Source organism: Misgurnus anguillicaudatus, chromosome 19 (genome assembly GCF_027580225.2).
Source record: "Misgurnus anguillicaudatus chromosome 19, ASM2758022v2, whole genome shotgun sequence".
NCBI lineage: Eukaryota > Metazoa > Chordata > Actinopteri > Cypriniformes > Cobitidae > Misgurnus > Misgurnus anguillicaudatus.
Window position 1 is genome coordinate 36,612,679 of NC_073355.2, and position 17,211 is coordinate 36,629,889.

Consider the following 17,211-nt stretch of genomic DNA (forward strand, 5'->3'; position numbering starts at 1 on the left):
TTAAATGCAGTAGATCTAACAACAGTTTTTCCTACGAGCGCTGGACTTTGAATTAGGCCAGGCAGTATATTAGTGTTTTTAAAACTGATTTATTCATATGAAATAAGAGCAGAAAGAAGTGAGATTTCATATGCTGGGGTGTAATTTAATCTCTTCTATGGTGATCAAGTGCCAACTGTGAAAATATGGACAGTCCTTCCTTACTCCTTAAGCTTTTCAAATAAGCATATAGCCAATGCAAACCCTTGGTTTTGTAGGGTCAGGGTAAGTAAGGGGGAAAAGGTATAACATGAACATAACAGGGTTTTATTATATGGATATGTAGTATGGATTTAATTTTTGACCCTGTCTGTAAAATCCAGCCTAAAGTCACAAGGGGGTTGCACACCGGACGAGAAGTGCCGTGCCAAGTCGCGTCTAGGACATCTCTGAGGTATCGTACACCGGAAGTGCACATTAAATAGCGCGAGCTTAGTAAGATAGCGTCTACTTCAAAATGGAAAATATACATTAGCAGCCGATGTTAATCGTTAATGATTTGGGACAAATATGATGTTATTTAATGTTAAAGTGAGTGGCGCTCTGTGGGGCGACAGGGATTTGAGTCGTAGCTGTCGGCGCCGGTGTGCGTATACTTTTTTTAAAACGTGTGCGGAGCTGAGCTGCGCGTCCGGTGTGCGACCCCCTTCAGAATCCAAAAATTAGATTTTAAGATTTGATTTTACATTGACTTCAATCTTTGACATCACCTTAGTCAATATTAAAGATATCAAGGTTGTATTTTCACACAACTTTTTCTAGCATGATTTTATGTTGATAGTTAAACATTAAATCACAAAAAATGCCCGGAGCTGGGTTTTTACAGGTTTTTACATTTCAGTCCTAATGCCCCATGTTATATTTACTGTACACACAAGTCACACCGACCAGTGTTGGCTATATATACTGTGATGCTTACAAATCATTAATAATTCAATACTCATTTACTTTCATGCAATTCGATTTAGGGCTGGGAATCAGATTTGAGATATTTGTAGACTTCTTAGATGTCATAGCATTTCTGGTAACAAGGTACTAAAACCCAAAACATATTTATAATTGTGCCTAAATGTGTTAAATTGATGCTGGTATGCTGTACTCTCCTTTGATAATTTTTCACAGATGTTGGCTGTGGTATTTCTGGAGGTTGATACATAACCCGATGTCCATTTACAGCGCAGGATCAATGTTAATTCAGTATTGATGAAAATCTACAAATTTCCTGCATCCCGATGTGTAGATATGCTCAGCTGTAACAAGACCTTGTGGATATTTTCTAGTGTTACAAGAGCCTGGTCTGTCATCTATGATCATTTTCTCTTTCAAAACGACCACACAGTGACTTGAATTTCTAAGGATAACTCTTGAGAATTTAAAGGTGCCATAGATAAGAGTTTTGTACTTTGTAATGACATTTCATGAGCCTCAAACACAGTTGTTTTTTCCTTCTTATGTAAACCTCGTGCAGGCAAAAGACAGATGGAAAACAGGCCAAACTCCATATAACACAAACTGTGACGTCACAGTCGCGATATATGCACCAACATTAAATTACATATTACAAGTACAATGTTGTTATAATGCTAAAAACAAAGTTTAACAAAGTGCTAACTGAGTTAACACTATATGCTAGCGTTTCGACTGAAGTTCTACTATTGACGTTACAGTTACGTTTTGCAGGTCCATATTGAAAAAAACACATCCATTAAAAATCTCCAAAAAATTGATTATTTCTCAAATTAGATCTGTTTACACACACACACACAGAGCTACTGAAATGAGCCGCTCTGAGAAACAGCCAATCAGAGCAGAGCTCAACATTATTATTCATGACCCTTCCAAATAAGGTAATAATAGACCATTTCATTCTAAAGGCAAATCCTTGTAAATGGACATGTAAAACTGTCTCTGGATAATTTTTGCACTTAATAAAGCCACATACTGTTTATGTAGATATCAGAGAACATCTTAACACATTATTTCAATGCATTCTACGGCACCTTTAAGTCTGCTCTTGGGAAAAAAACGATGTTGAAATATCAATCTAAGAAAGCTTAGCATCTCTTGCGAATTTGAAAAGCATCAGAAAGTTATATTGGAGCTGTAAGGTTGAGGGTTTTTCAGGGCTGGTAAAGGTTGCTGGTTTATATTATTTCAGTCTCTTTAAAAAGTTCACAAAATCATCATGTGAAATTTCCACTGGCTGTGGCCGCCTGGTGATAAATAAAGAGTCTGTGCTATAAAGATGATGAATGCGAATGGCTTTGTCCGCTTTACACCAGATCTCACATACCACACTGCTGGCTCAGCAGTTTACCATATGGAAAAAACAGGAAACTACCGCTAGTTTTTCAAGTTGTATGTCTGCTCCTAGATTCCCCCATTGACCGTCATGCTTATTGTTTTATTGTGTGTGTGTGTGTGTGTGTGTGTGTGTGTGTGGTCCTGTGTTTTTTCCACTTTAATTGTACCTAACAAAAAGACATTTATTTGTGATTATAAAACTCTAAAACTTTTCTCATTGCCTGCTTTCAAAATCAAACATTATTCTTAATTGTAAATGTTTAATTTTGACTGTACAATGCTCACATAACAGCATGACAGTACTTTGTAGTAGTTTTATGGTCTTTGCCCAATAAGAGTTCCCACCTATAATTTATGGAGCCCCACCCTCTTTTGATGACAGGATTATGTGTATAGAATCAACAGCCCCGCCCCTTTCTGCTGCTGTCATAACAAACAGTGTGATGTTTTGTGTGTGTGCCAAACTGGCAGCTGGAAAATAAAATATTTAGTAGTTTAGTACAATAAAGAGCTATATTTAAATGAATGAATGATGATGATGAATGCATTTTCAAAGTAATATGCATTTTATCTGTAAAATGTAAGGCGTACAATGAAGCATTGTGCTTTATTCTTTGCATGTTTTTACTGGCCTAACCTGCTTTATACCTGCTTGGGGAATATCATAAATCATATTTAATATCACTCATTTATTGTCTGTCTATGTAAACACCGTTTTCTGTATTTTTGTCCTCAGAGCAGAGAAGACAGAAGTTCTGAGTGAAGACCTTCTTCAGGTGACTAATTCCTCTTTTCTTGGCTTAAAGTCGCAATGAAATTGAAATGAAAAACTGTTTTGTTTTGGAGTATTGTGGTATTTTTTACAAATGACTTATCTGTGAGCTTCATTATTTTAAAAGAGATCATATGCCCTCATAATCTTTAATCAAATACGCATTCCCTCCTTTAAAACAATCTCTCTTTAATTCCGGTCATATGGTATGGCATGTGGGCGGGATCTGGGAAAAGATCGCAGCATGGCCCTTCAAACGATCCTATCAGTTCTCAATGAACGAATTTAGCTAAATTTAGTTTTAGTTTCACTCGGATATACTTCACCACGGGAAAAATGAGACAGTCGCTACTTCCGTTTCGTGGCAACTTTAATAAAGACTTTATCAGCTTTATCATAATGGGAAAGTATTTCGGATACTTTTTGCTCTTTGCTTCAGGAAAGACATATCTGGTTCTCTTTGTGTCATTTTATCACTTATGAATATGTGACTAGATTTGAATTTCCTGAAGGAAACGGCAGCACTTGTTTTAGCTATACGTTTCGGTTTTGGTTCTCCTTAATGCCCATCAGAGCCGCAAGTCACGAGTCACAACATGTACACATCTCTTTTTTTATATATATAAAAACAAAGCTGTAATGCATTTGCCTTTTAAGATAACTCACTTGACTTCTCACTGGAGCAACTAATGAACTTTCAACTGAATTTTAAGCCCCTCCCCAAATGAATCTTTTTTTTTATTTATTTGTTACTGCCATATTCCACCAAATTGCTATTGAAATAAATTGAAATAAATAAATGTGACCCTGAACCACAATTTTTTTTTTTTTTTTAGATTTATACATTTATATTTATATTAGGGCTGTCACGATTATGAAATTTGGCTGACGGTTATGACGATTAATTGCCTGTTTAGGGGAATTTGACGATTATGACGATTAATTGTCTGTTGTTGTTTTTTTGCTTTGACATTTTTTTCTCATACATGTTTGTCCATGAAAAAGTTTTCACACATTGTTGTGATTACTTAAATTAGGGCTGCATGATTAATCGCATGTGATTGTCATGCGCATCAAATCAGTAATGCTGGGTCCTTGATTAATAAAGTAATAAATCGGCATCAGCTGCTCAGATGGAGCGGCATTTACTACACAAAGCCGTAGTTCACTGACAAGAGGGGAAAGATTGCATTCATAATCGCAGGCGATTCATCCGCGGTTATGAATGCGATATTTCACTGTATTGAATAGTTTTGCAATGTATCGCGTTACACTGTCAGTTAAGGACCGCCATCTGATACAGTCCCGTTAATACAGGCTCTGCAGCTCCCCCTTGTGTTTCTAAAAAAGATGTGCAATCATTGCGGTGATCTGAAATCATTGTGATGAAGTCAAACAATCGCGATGAGACGATTATTTTATCATTGTTACAGCACTAATTTATATATATGTTTTTAGGACAATATTTGGCCAAGATTGAAAATCTGGGATCTGAGTAGGGGTGTCACGATTCTCCAAATCCTCTAGTAGATTTTTTTTTTTTCGATTCTAAGGTCACAGTTCGATTCAATTCTCGATTTTCACTTCTTCTTTTTTTAAGAACAGGTTGCTGAGCCATTTTTAGATTAGACTTTTATAAAATATTATATCTGACCTTGAACCCGGAGATGCCCTGCCATGTTAGTCGTGCTGCCAGTGGAAAAATATGGTACACGCACATACCTAATAAAACAAAACTTCCTGTCAGATGAACATTCTTGTCAGTACTTTGCACCTTAAAAACACGCTTTTATTATCGTCAGATGAGATTGTAAGACTATACCCCAATAGACCCCTTCAAGGTTTGTAAACATTGAATGACTATCGGGTGCGCGCGCAGCACGGGGTCGAACTGTTCATACCATTTAGGCTTTATAATTTAATCTAACAGTGCTGAAAAATGATGACTTACCTCAAATGAAGTGAGCACTACAAACACAAGCCTCTTTGATCTTTGCATTGTCCCAGTCTGCACGTTAAGTGCTTGCAGACGCAGATGTTGTATTTTTTGTTTTTGAGATTCTGCATGAATCGCGAAAACTTAACGGAAGACCTGGTGCGATTTTCACAGCCCACGACGTAAGTAGGCATTTTTGACGATACCGAATAATACACAACTCAATCTGCTGTAATGACTTTTCTGACCCCGACATGCGCAGTGGGAACAGCCTGTGACGTGAACCGTGAAGGGGTCTATAAGTCAAGTTTAAATGCTGTTTTGATAACTCTTAAGCAACTGACATAAGTTTTTGTGAAACTTAAACGGATCTCAGTCCAGAGAAACGACCGGTCCTGTCACAGACGCCGTTCTGCTGTGTTTCAGCTGAAGGCGGGAGGCGTGTGCTGTTTTTATTTCCCATGTAAAGAGCAGCTCGTGTGGTATCCCCTGCATCTGCCATGCTATCTTTTAACTGGCTGTAGTTAGCGAAGTTAGAGTAGGTTGACGTGCAGCACTCAACACGTGTGTTTTTTTTCCGCTTGGCAAGCCGACCGGACGTGACATGGGGGCATGGCAGCATTCACGATTCCATTTTTTAATTCAAAGTTCGAGGTTGTGACTTAATTTTGATCGATTTTTGATTTAAAATCGAAATCGTGACACCCTTAAATCTGAGGATCCAAAAATGTAAATATTGAGAAATTCTCCTTTAAAGTTCTCCAAATGAAGTGACATAATCTTTACCTAATATCATAATGATTTTTGTCCGCAAAAAATCTATAATTTTGACCCATACAATGTATTTTTGACTATTGCTTCAAATATAGCCATGCTACTACTTATGACATGTTTTGTGGTCCAAGGTCACCTACATGGTGATTATACCATTGCAAAAACAACATATCCAATGGTGACATTTTGCACATGAATAAATATGAATATTTAAGCATAGTGCAACAGATGGACTGTACACTAATAAATCCTTATCTCCACATTCTCTCAAACATTCCTCAGTCCTCATGATTTAGCTGAACTTTGATCCTGGACGTTCTCCATTTCCACAATCTCTTTTCTTACACACCCTTCACTCCTCCTGGCATGAAGTAGATAACTGGAAAGCAGCTCGCTGTCTGAGACTTAATCGATTTAGGTATTTTCTACCCTAACAGGGATCATGAAAAAGCTTAAAGTAGCTGCAGCAGGACCATGCAACAAAATCTTTATATTTTTAAGATAACCTAAGTGCTTCATATCAGTGTCAAAACCAAGATAAACCTAAAGCAAACATTCACAAGCAACAAAAACACCACAGTGTGTGTCAAGTTCAGACGTGTCTGCTTTGATAACTATGCAGGGTTTTGTCCCAATAAGGGGAAGTAATTCAAGCCTGACAGACTCTCGCTGAAGGTTTATACAGTATGCTGCACTTTCACCTTCATTCATGCGTTCTACGTCTAAGGGTCAAAGTTTAACAGCTTGATTGCTCAGCGTCTTATACGTCGCCTCTGGTCTGCCAGCAGGGAAAAGAAACCGGATAACAGCCCACAAACTCTGTTTAAATGACTCCAGCAGAACAGCGGTTTGGATATCTGCTGGGTTTTGAAGGGCTGCCAGATAGGAAGGCAAAAGTGTTGGCAGACGGCCCTGTAAGAACTTGGCGAGTTTAACAGGCAGACTACAGTGTTTCTGACCCTTGAATAATGCCCACCAGTGTGACCCACCAGTCTATAAAGAAATCAGATTTATGGCTATATAGAAACAATGTGGATATATGTATATGTGACCCTGCCTGTGAAATCCAGTTTAAAGTCTTATAATCTAATAATAAGATTAGGAACATCAAAGTTTGATTTAAATCTTTGACATGACCTTACGCAGTCAATATAAAAGATATTGAAGTTATATTCTATGTTCTTTACATTATGTACGATGATTTTATGTAGCAAACCGTAAATCACAAAAAACTGATTTTAGCTAGGTTTTCACCGTCTGGGTCGCATATTTAAAGGTCCCGTTCTTTCTGTGTTTTTGAAGCTTTGATTGTTTACAGTGCGCAATATAACATGTTTCACGTGTAAAAAACTGTGTATTTTTCACACAATTTACTTATCTCTATAACAGTTTTCACTGTCCTCAAAACGGTCTGATGTCTTCCTTGTTCTATGAAGTCCCGCCTTCAGAAATATGTAACGAGTTCTGATTGTGTAACTTGTTTAGTGTGTTGTGATTTGATAGCAGCTTAACTTGCCGTTAGCTTAGCTTGCCGTTAGCTTAGCTGGCGGCTGACGTATTCCTGTGGGCGGAGTTTAGTCAAAAAACTGTTCTACTGACTTCATTTAAGCAGGAAGTAGAGGACTGTAGTCCAAACTGGCCGTTCGCTGTAGGCTTTGAAATGCGAATTCTGTTAAAGAAAATATATCAGAATATATAAATTCTGCAGGTATTATTTATGCTATTATAGCAATATTACACACTAACTAGGGTTTAAAAATGGGATCAGGAAGAACGTGACCTTTAATGTTTCCATTGATGTATAGGTTTTTTATATATAACCATACAGCCAAATCTTCAATGGCATCGTGTAGCAGATTTATTTTTAAGAGTTTATGTATGTTTTGTTTATATGTATTGTTATATGTATAATTATATGTATTTACATATCTTGAAATTTCTGTACGACTCAGTTTCTGTTTTTTAAACATGCTGCTTTGCTTTGAACAGTGCAAGGTTGATCGGCCACCTGTAAATAGGGTGACCACCACCCAACAAACCAAATATGGGACAAATAGTAAGTTTGTGTGGGAAAATGTGGGACGTTACACTGAAACATTAAAAGATTATTTAAAACTATGGTACAATGTAGGCTATAATAATATAACGGAACAACATTATGCCAAATTCCAATTTTGCATGCATATGATATGCAAGTTCTTTCCGTTCAGTTAATATGACACATCTTTTTGTGTCGTTTTATGTATTGGTTTCACAATTTTTTTCCTGTTTTTTTAACCATGGTGTGATTTGGGTTAGGAGGATGTCATTTTATGTAACAATAAGTTGTTCTAACCCCAAACCCAAGTGACTGGTAAAGAAAAGAGAAACCAATACATGAAACGATACGAAAAGATGCGCAGTATTCATATAAGTGAATGTGAAGGAATGACGTGTTCTATGCACGCAAAATTTGCACGACTTTTCACACTGCCTGCTGGCTGAGCAAACAGATTTTGAGGACCAAGAATGCAACATTTTTGTGATTTATAGTTTTCTGAAAAGTCATAACATTTTCTAAAAAAAAAACCCCATAAAAGTAGCGAATTGCAGAAAAGGTGCGCGCGCGTTTAGCACATAGACTATAAAAAATATGGACGTAGTGTCCGTGACGTCACCCATTGGTTTGTGAGGAGCATTTTTGAAGCTTAAAGGTCACGTTCTTTCTGATCCCATTTTTTAAACCCAAGTTAGTGTGTATTGTTGCTATAATAGCATAAATAATACCTGTAAAATGATAATGGTTTGGACTACTCTACTTCCTGCTTTAATGACATCACTAGAGCAGTTTTTTGACTAAAACTCCGCCCACAGGAATACGTCAGTGGCCAGCTAAGCAAATCAAAACGCACTAAACAAGCTACACAATCAGAACTCGATATGTATTTCTGAAGCAGGGACTTCATAGAACAAGGAAGACATCAGCCCGTTTTGAGGACAGTGAAAACAGCAGTAAACAGATAAGTAAATTGTGTGAAAAATACAGCATTTTTTACATGTAAAACATGAACACATGTTATATTGCACACTGTAAGCACAATCAAAGCTTCAAAAACACAGAAAGAACGGGACCTTTAGGCGGTGCCTGCCGTCACCATCTTGGTCGCACGTCACCGCACATAACTCGCGGATAACCGAAAATGGGTAAAGAGGCCGGACGTTGGTGAAGCTGAGGTTGCTGATTGCTGAAACAACACCCACCTAGCTCGATTCTAGTGACCGCAGTGGCTGTTCAACCGTCACTCAAGTGGCCACGCCCCCTTAATTATGCAGACCTTTAAGTCTTAATATAATTTAAACGGATGAGTTACAAAAAAATTCACCCTCTCCCAGTTGTCATGAAGGGCGAAATTAGCTATATAGACCCAAAACACTTTTTGTACCAGACTGTAAACACTTTATTTTCTACTATAAAGTTGGCCATTTTAACATGGAGGTCTATGGGAATTAACTCCCTTTTGGAGCCTGCCTCTAGTGGCCAGTCGATGAATTGCAGTTTAAGTCACTTCTAATTGGCTTCATCAGAGAGATGGGAAGGTTGCCCCCCCCCCCCCCCCCCCCGGTTTAGCACAGGGACGGATTTTAATTGACGGATGTCAAAGGCTCTTAATAACACTTTCCTCTCAACAATTGGATAAAAGCCAGGCTTAAAAATAGTTGTATTTGGTTGCATTTGGCTTCATGCGTCGCCGCAAGAACCATCAAAGTACCGCGAGAGCGATGTGATGAAGGAGTCTGCTTTTGAATCGCTCATGCTGCACTTTGATGTCATCCACCTGTCTGTTCTTGCGGTGCATTTTGAAAATCGAACACACTTACAGTATTTGTCTAAGTGTAGTTTTTGCTTTTGATGTAGCACTGTCAAAGAGTGGAGAAACAATGGCACATTTTTAAGACGAATGTGCAAGAATGTTTTCTTAACATGATAATTAAAACCAACACTGATTAATATCCAAAGTTAAAAATGCTGTGCAGGACAACGCAAAGCGGGACAGGTTGTCACCCTACCTTTAATGCTCCTTTCTCCCTATTCATTTTTCCTTTTCCTCTTAACACATGCAAATACACACTAGACATTTATTCCCATTCAATTGATGCTGTTTTGAATATTGTTTAAATGTATTGCTTCCCTTTCATGCAGAGACAGATTTGAATCAGTTATTGCTGCATGTCTTATAGCTCAGTTTACTTAAATGCATCTGCCGAATGCATAAATGTAAATCTCGAATACAGAAACGAAGTGATTGTAACTGTGCAGAAGCCTCACGCTGCAGGTTTCACTTCCTCCATAGCCGTCTGAAGCTATTTGAGGAATAGTGTGCGAGCACTTTCAAAGTTATTTTTTGCGCGCTTATGCGTGAGAAGACAAGCACTAGGGCTTACGACGATCGCGGGTGAACACACTGTAATGTGAACGCACCGTGTGTCGCTTTAGATAGAATCATGTGTCAAATGCGTAAGTGTAACTGTCTCTGCAAAGCAAACCACAGCAAGTTTGTCCGCTTTCTGTGCCAGCTGCGTGCATGAGGACGAGATCCAAGTTACAGCTGAAGTGGTTTGTGAATAAACCATAAACAGACTTTTGCTGGAACCACAACCAGTCCCTGACCCAGTTGTTTTGAGTCAGTTGTGCGTCCCCTTTTGTCTAAGCATTGTTTATGTAAGCGATTATATTAAATACATTTTACCTGCTTGTTCCAAACCAAAAACTTTTGACAAAGAAAACAACTTTACCTTTAAACACAGACACCTAAAGTTTAAGGAGGAACTGCCCTAGACTGTCTGAAAAAAACTTGACAGACCGTATGTCACATGCAGGTAAACATGCCTAAATTGGGCTCTCTACGTGTGCTAAAGTGCATTTGTGGTTCTAAGACTCTCCCCAGCTAGCAAAAAGTCGTCTATTGGACGTTGAGTAGACGTAAACCTTCAACGTCTAATTTTGGGCCACTGAAGGTTGAAAATGAAAATTGAAAAGACGTCAAATTTGTCCAACTTTTCAACGTTGAAAACAGGTCAATCTTCAACGTCTAATTATGGTCCAGTGAAGGTTGAAAATGAAAATTGAAAAGACGTCAAATTTGTCCAACTTTTCAACGTTAAAAACAGGTCGATCTTCAACGTCTAATTATGGTCCAGTGAAGGTTGAAAATGAAAATTGAAAAGACGTCAAATTTGTCCAACTTTTCAACGTTAAAAACAGGTCGATCTTCAACGTCTAATTTTGGTCCATTGAAGGTTGAAAATGAAAATTGAAAAGACGTCATATTCGTCCATCTTTTCAACGTTCAAATCAGGTCGATCTTCAACGTCTAATTTTGGTCCATATTCATCCATCTTTTCAATGTTGAAAACAGGACCACATTAACATACCAAATAACATTTTATAAAATGAAACAAAGCTTTAAAGGGTTATAAGAACTTTAATAAAACAGCACATTTTATATAGTGCAAACAGTCAAGTAACCAACAGATTTCACAGTCTGCAATAAACAGGTCGGTCCAGTAACCAACACAGAGTGCAATAAACATATGCCAACACAGATTTCAGAGAACATAGGTCAGTCCAATGCAATGAGCCAGAGGTTTTCGAAGCTGTCCTGGAGGACTACTAGTACTGCACAATTTGCATGTCTCCCTCATTAGACACACCTGGTTTAAATTTTCAGCTCATTAGTAAAGACTGCAAGACTTGAACTGGGTGTGTAAGGTAACTGAATGAGGTGTGTCACAAAAGGGAAACATGCAAAATGTGCAGTACTAGTGGTCCTCCAGGACAGCTTTGAAAATCCCTGCTATGAGCAGTCCAGAGCTTTCTGTAATCTGGCGGTTGGTTGGGCTTCTCTCTGTGATGATGGGTGGAAGATTCGCGTCACATTCACCTGCCTCTTCGCTTCTTCTTCTTTAAGTTTTATGGCGGTTGGCAACTACCCTTTAATGGTGCATTACCGCCACCTGGTGGGGTGGGGTAATTATATCATGAATCCTCATTGCACCTCAATCGCAGTTTCAAATTTTTTATAACTTTGACGTAATATGTAAAACTCTTTACATTTACTTAAGATAATTGTAGAAATGAGTGAAGAGTCCATGATAAATCCAAACCAGCCGTATTTATTACATAAACATCTGTAGTGTATATTCAATTTACAGCTTACAAAGCCACAGGCAACAAACCGAAACTAAACATTTCAACCCGGCAGGGGAATATAAAACAGCGCCAACAGGACTCATGCGCACTTCCACTAGTACGGTGTCTCTCAGTGTCCATAGAGTACGCAAGCGCAATCATTAACAAGAATGATCTACATTAATAATAAACATGGTTTGGTAATTTGTATTCTCCGTTGTTTTAGCATGTATAACAGATTATCTAGCTGTCTTAGATTATGAGTTGAAAACGTGGTCAGTTGAAAACACGTAGTCAAACAGTCCAGCCAAAACTACTTAGTTGAAATCACGTCTTAACCAGTCCAAGGCGGACCGACTTGTTTTCAACCATATTTCAACGTTGAAAGACTGTAATTGTTTACTGGTAGATTATGAGTTGAAAACATGGTCAGTTGAAAACATGTAGTCAAACAGTCCAGCCAAAACTACTTAGTTGAAATCACGTCGTAAACCAGTCCAAGGCGGACCGACTTGTTTTCAACCATATTTCAACGTTGAAAGACCGTAATTGTTTACTGGTAGATTATGAGTTGAAAACATGGTCAGTTGAAAACATGTAGTCAAACAGTCCAGCCAAAACTACTTAGTTGAAATCACGTCGTAAACCAGTCCAAGGCGGACCGACTTGTTTTCAACCATATTTCAACGTTGAAAGACCGTAATTGTTTACTGGTAGATTATGAGTTGAAAACATGGTCAGTTGAAAACATGTAGTCAAACAGTCCAGCCAAAACTACTTAGTTGAAATCACGTCGTAAACCAGTCCAAGGCGGACCGACTTATTTTCAACCATATTTCAACGTTGAAAGACCGTAATTGTTTACTGGGTCATATGTGTTGATGCTGTTGTGCTCGAGTTATTTTAACACAGCACGCTGTTTGAATTTTGTCACACTTTTGGGACCATGGGGTAGAAAAGCTTCCTCAAAAATGCCGACAACCACCACATCACAGTGTGGTAACATGATTTGAGCATGCAAACCCCACTTGCATTTACTTCAGAAAATACTTTTAAAGCAATTCCCCCTGTGGCCCCTGTAATTGCCACGACGTACAACCGCAATCCTGAGTCACACTACAGATTAGAGGGCTTTTAACTCCAATTATGGTGAACTAAAGTTTTCAAAAGCAGAGCTTCACAGCTCACATTGCAGGATCATCTAAAAATCTTTCTCCAAAACACAACCTCATGACTGGTACAACGTGTACTTGGTTTCCATGCTTCAGTAATTGCAGGAAATGCACAACAGGAATACATAAAATGCGTAATGACTGGAACTGGGGAATTACGTGGAAGTAAATGATTACATTGATTACAGATCGACCGTCGACTGGAAACGGTGCGGCAGGTCTCCCACAATGCACACAAGAGGATGGTCACGTGTCTGCAGGGTAACCAGGGTATGGATGTGGAGAAGAGACATGTAAGACACTTTTCACTTACTGTAGCTTTTCTTCTTGTAAAAAAAAATCATTTTGCTTAATGCACTTTTCATCTTTGACTTTCAGAAAAAGCTTCCGCTCACGGCTCTTTCCCAATCCATGCTGGAAGGAGGAGTTCAACTCGGAGAGGATTCTCTAATAGGGTGAGTTTATGAGCTCTTGGACTCAACCACACGTTCACTCCCGGCCAGCTTGTTATTCACACCCATAATGAGAGAACTTCAAAAATTCGCTCTCATCTAGCATCGGCTGAGTCAACTGTCGAGCGTACTTTCAGGAACCGAGTGTGTTTGTTGTCTCTTCGATCATGTGACCAAACATACCTGACTCATCTGTTTTTTCAGACAGGCAGTGTATTTACAGTAAGAGATGCTCAGCAGGGAAGGCCGACACTGTGAAAACACAATTTGCTACGGTCTGATGTCAGCATGGGGGGAAAGATTGTGTTATTGTTTGTGAAGGAAAGTCTTACATCATTGGTTCATTGTGTTAGTGAGAGATCACATTAGGCTTGCTGGAATTTCCTTGGCTGCTGGTGTTATTTGGTAACACTATTTGGTACTTTAATATTGGAACAACATTCCTGTTAACCAGTAATGTGTAGGAGAGATGTATCAATGTATAGGTTGAACAATATTTATCAGCTGCTTTTTTGATCGATTTCAATATATCGTCATAAAAGCATGAAAAAACTGTATTATGGTTTTTCTATAGCTCAATTGGTATAACATTATGTTAGCAGTCCTAAAGGTCATGGTTTTGATCCAAGACATCTTTAATACTGATAAAATGTTTGTAGCTTGAGTCACTTTGGATAAAAACATCTGTCAAGTCAAATGCATAAATGCCAGGGGAAAAGGTTTGTTGCATAATGCAAAATTTTTCTCACGGTAAAATTGAATACTTGCCCAGATAACATAAAATCTGTACTGTAAAGTATAGTTTGGCAGACATGCATGGGAAAAAATATTGTAAATTACATACGACAATGTCATTCGATAATGATGTAAGCCATGCAAACTGAATAGGAGTATTTCGGAAATATTTGATGGCAAAAATAATCTAAAAAGGTTGTCATTTTGTGTTTACTGTATATATTTTTGTCTCTCTTATAATGTTGGCCTTTTAAATGGATCCAATTCATGTTCAACCATCGTGCCCCTGAACCTGATACTTAGGGTGGTTTCACACCTGCCTCATTTAGTTTGGTTGAATCGTACCAGAGTTCGATTGCACACTTGGTGCGGTTCGTTTGGGCGGGTGAGAATGCAGCAATCGAACTCTAGTGTGCACCAAGCGGACCGAGACCTCCTTGAAGAGGTGGGCTCGGTATGCTTTCAAACGAACTCTAGAGCGGTTCGTTTGTGATGAGAACACGATACGAGATTGAACCGAACCGACCCAACTGCAAAAGCACTGCGCATTTTTGGACTAAACCAGCTGCCGTAGTCAGCTGCGTAGTGCATTATGGGATGAGGATGTGTTTGTTGACAGTTTCTATTAGCAATATTAGCCCAATGACAAATTGCTGACATACCTGGAGTTGGGAGAAGGTCCGGGCGGAGCCTCAGAAAATTGGTGTCTTTGCCGTTTGTAGTGCATTAAAACGTTGTTTTCAAGCCGCATTCACGCTTCATTCTGGAAATAAACAGTTTGTCTAGAGCAGTGGTTCCCAAACTTTTTCAGGGTGCGGCCCCCCTTGTGTACGGTGCATTTCTTCGCGGCCCCCCAAAGAAAATTTGTGACAAAAACTCTTCTAAAACTCAACATTTTAATAAAAAAACATTAAATTAGTAGTGCTTTTGGTTAGTAGCCTTATTTTTTTTCAGGATTAATTACACAGAATTCATGATAAATTAATGTATTTCATAAAATGTCATAAAACTGGGGCCCCCCTGGCACCATCTCGCGGCCCCCAGTTTGAAAACCACTGGTCTAGAGTGCTGTATACAAACTGTTTATAACAACCACGGACATAATTTCAGCGCGTAGTCTTCTGTCTATGGTGTCTGCTGTATTTTCCTCCTTTTGTTTACTTCTGGGGTTCCGTTGGAATTTCGCGCAGGTTGATTCTGACCAATCAAAAAGCAGTTTAGGAAATACGTTCAAAGACATGTGGCCAACAAGTGATGTGGATGTTATCACATGACTGCATTTTTGTTCGTTTCAACTGGTCCAGACAAAAGCAATCAGTGTGGTGTAAAAAGGAACCAAAAGTGCTAAAAAAGCTACAATGTATAATTTTTTGCCTTTGGCACAGACCAAATGAACCGAACTACAGATGTGAAAGTACCCTTAGTCCACCTAGCTGACTCAAGGATGAATGTATTTAAAATGTATACTGATTAATAAGAAATGCCATGCTTGATTAAAAAGTAATGTCGATAGTTTTTGTCCACTCTTTTGCGTTCTGTTGATGCCGTCAACAGCTGGAGGGATGTTAAGCGTAGCTGCAATAAATCATACTGTATGTCTCTATGCGATTGTGTCTACAGAAAGATGATGGACCTGTGTGGACAGGCCGAAAGCAAACTGGCCTTCGAGCAGAGCCAACACGAGGTTCAGATTGAAAGGGACGTCATAGATCCTCTCAACCAACTTGCAGAGGTGCGTCCCACCAAAGACCTCCAGATAACCTGCTATTTAAGCAAACTTTATAACAAACATTTCCGTTTTTGTGATTGAAGGTGGATATTCCTAATATCCTAAAGCAGAGGAAGCATCTAGCCAAGCTCGTGTTGGATTACGATTCTGCAAAAGCAAGGTGCGTATGCAGATGTGATTGACCTTATCATTACATTTCTACTGTCGTACTGTAAACACACAATAATATGGTGGCTGTCTTTGCTCAAAAATATCAGAATAATGACATTCAAATGCACATTGTACGAATAGCTGATAGAAAAAATACTGTTAATAACCATAACGCAGGTATCTCCAGGCCACAAGAGCATATCCTACTGCAGCAAACGCTCAAGCAATGGCTACCAAAGTTGATACGCTTAAAGATGAGATGGATGAGGCCCAGAACAAAATGGAAATGTGCAAGGTACAGATTTTTATATAACAGAGTTATATTTCTGAAATAGTATGTGGTTGCTATAATATTTGGAAGAGAGAGCTTTATTTTATTAATAATTACGTTTAGTTAGGCCTTAGATGAAAGTTAATGATACTTTCATACTGATATATCATCACTTTGAAATTACTATAAATGAGAAATAAGTAAGTGAAAATGTCCAAATCTTTTTTTATGTTAAATTTGGTTAGTGACATTGTGAGCACATTAACCCTTGTGTTTTTTGCTATAGGATCAGCTGGCCTCGGACATGTACATATTTTCATCGAAAGAGGGAGAATATGCCCGCTATTATGTTCTGGTGATGCATCTCTTCTGCTTTCTAAAGCTTCAATTATACTGATTTTAAAGTGAAGTGTGTCATTTCTGTGCCACTATCAGCCCTAAAGACCCAAAATGCAAAGATAAAGACTATTTTAAACATTATTGAAATACTCCTATTCCTGTCTATGCCTACGCACTTCACCTTGAACTTGGATTTGTCACTCGATTCACACAAACATATTTTAGTCCAACCTGTACTTTTAAACCGGTTTTCATGAACTGAGTGTTAAAAATCGTCAACATTCATTTTGGAAAGATCTTCCTAAAATGTGACCCTGTCTGTGAAATCCAGATTTATAATCTAACTATGATAAATCTAGGATTAAAGTT

The 17,211-nt window shown here is 38.4% G+C and overlaps 1 protein-coding gene across 3 annotated transcripts in view; it reads left to right on the plus strand.

Annotated features, from left to right (window-relative positions):
- arhgap17b (Rho GTPase activating protein 17b) overlaps positions 1 to 17,211 on the plus strand; it is a 46,778-nt gene that overhangs the window by 5,404 nt on the left and 24,163 nt on the right. For all 3 annotated transcript variants that reach the window (XM_055194726.2, XM_055194729.2, XM_073857583.1), the window contains exons 2-8: positions 3,080 to 3,119; positions 13,355 to 13,459; positions 13,545 to 13,621; positions 15,974 to 16,085; positions 16,166 to 16,242; positions 16,410 to 16,527; positions 16,790 to 16,858. In XM_055194726.2, the coding sequence (XP_055050701.2) occupies positions 3,080 to 3,119; positions 13,355 to 13,459; positions 13,545 to 13,621; positions 15,974 to 16,085; positions 16,166 to 16,242; positions 16,410 to 16,527; positions 16,790 to 16,858 (598 nt within the window). The remainder of the gene's footprint in view (positions 1 to 3,079; positions 3,120 to 13,354; positions 13,460 to 13,544; positions 13,622 to 15,973; positions 16,086 to 16,165; positions 16,243 to 16,409; positions 16,528 to 16,789; positions 16,859 to 17,211) is intronic.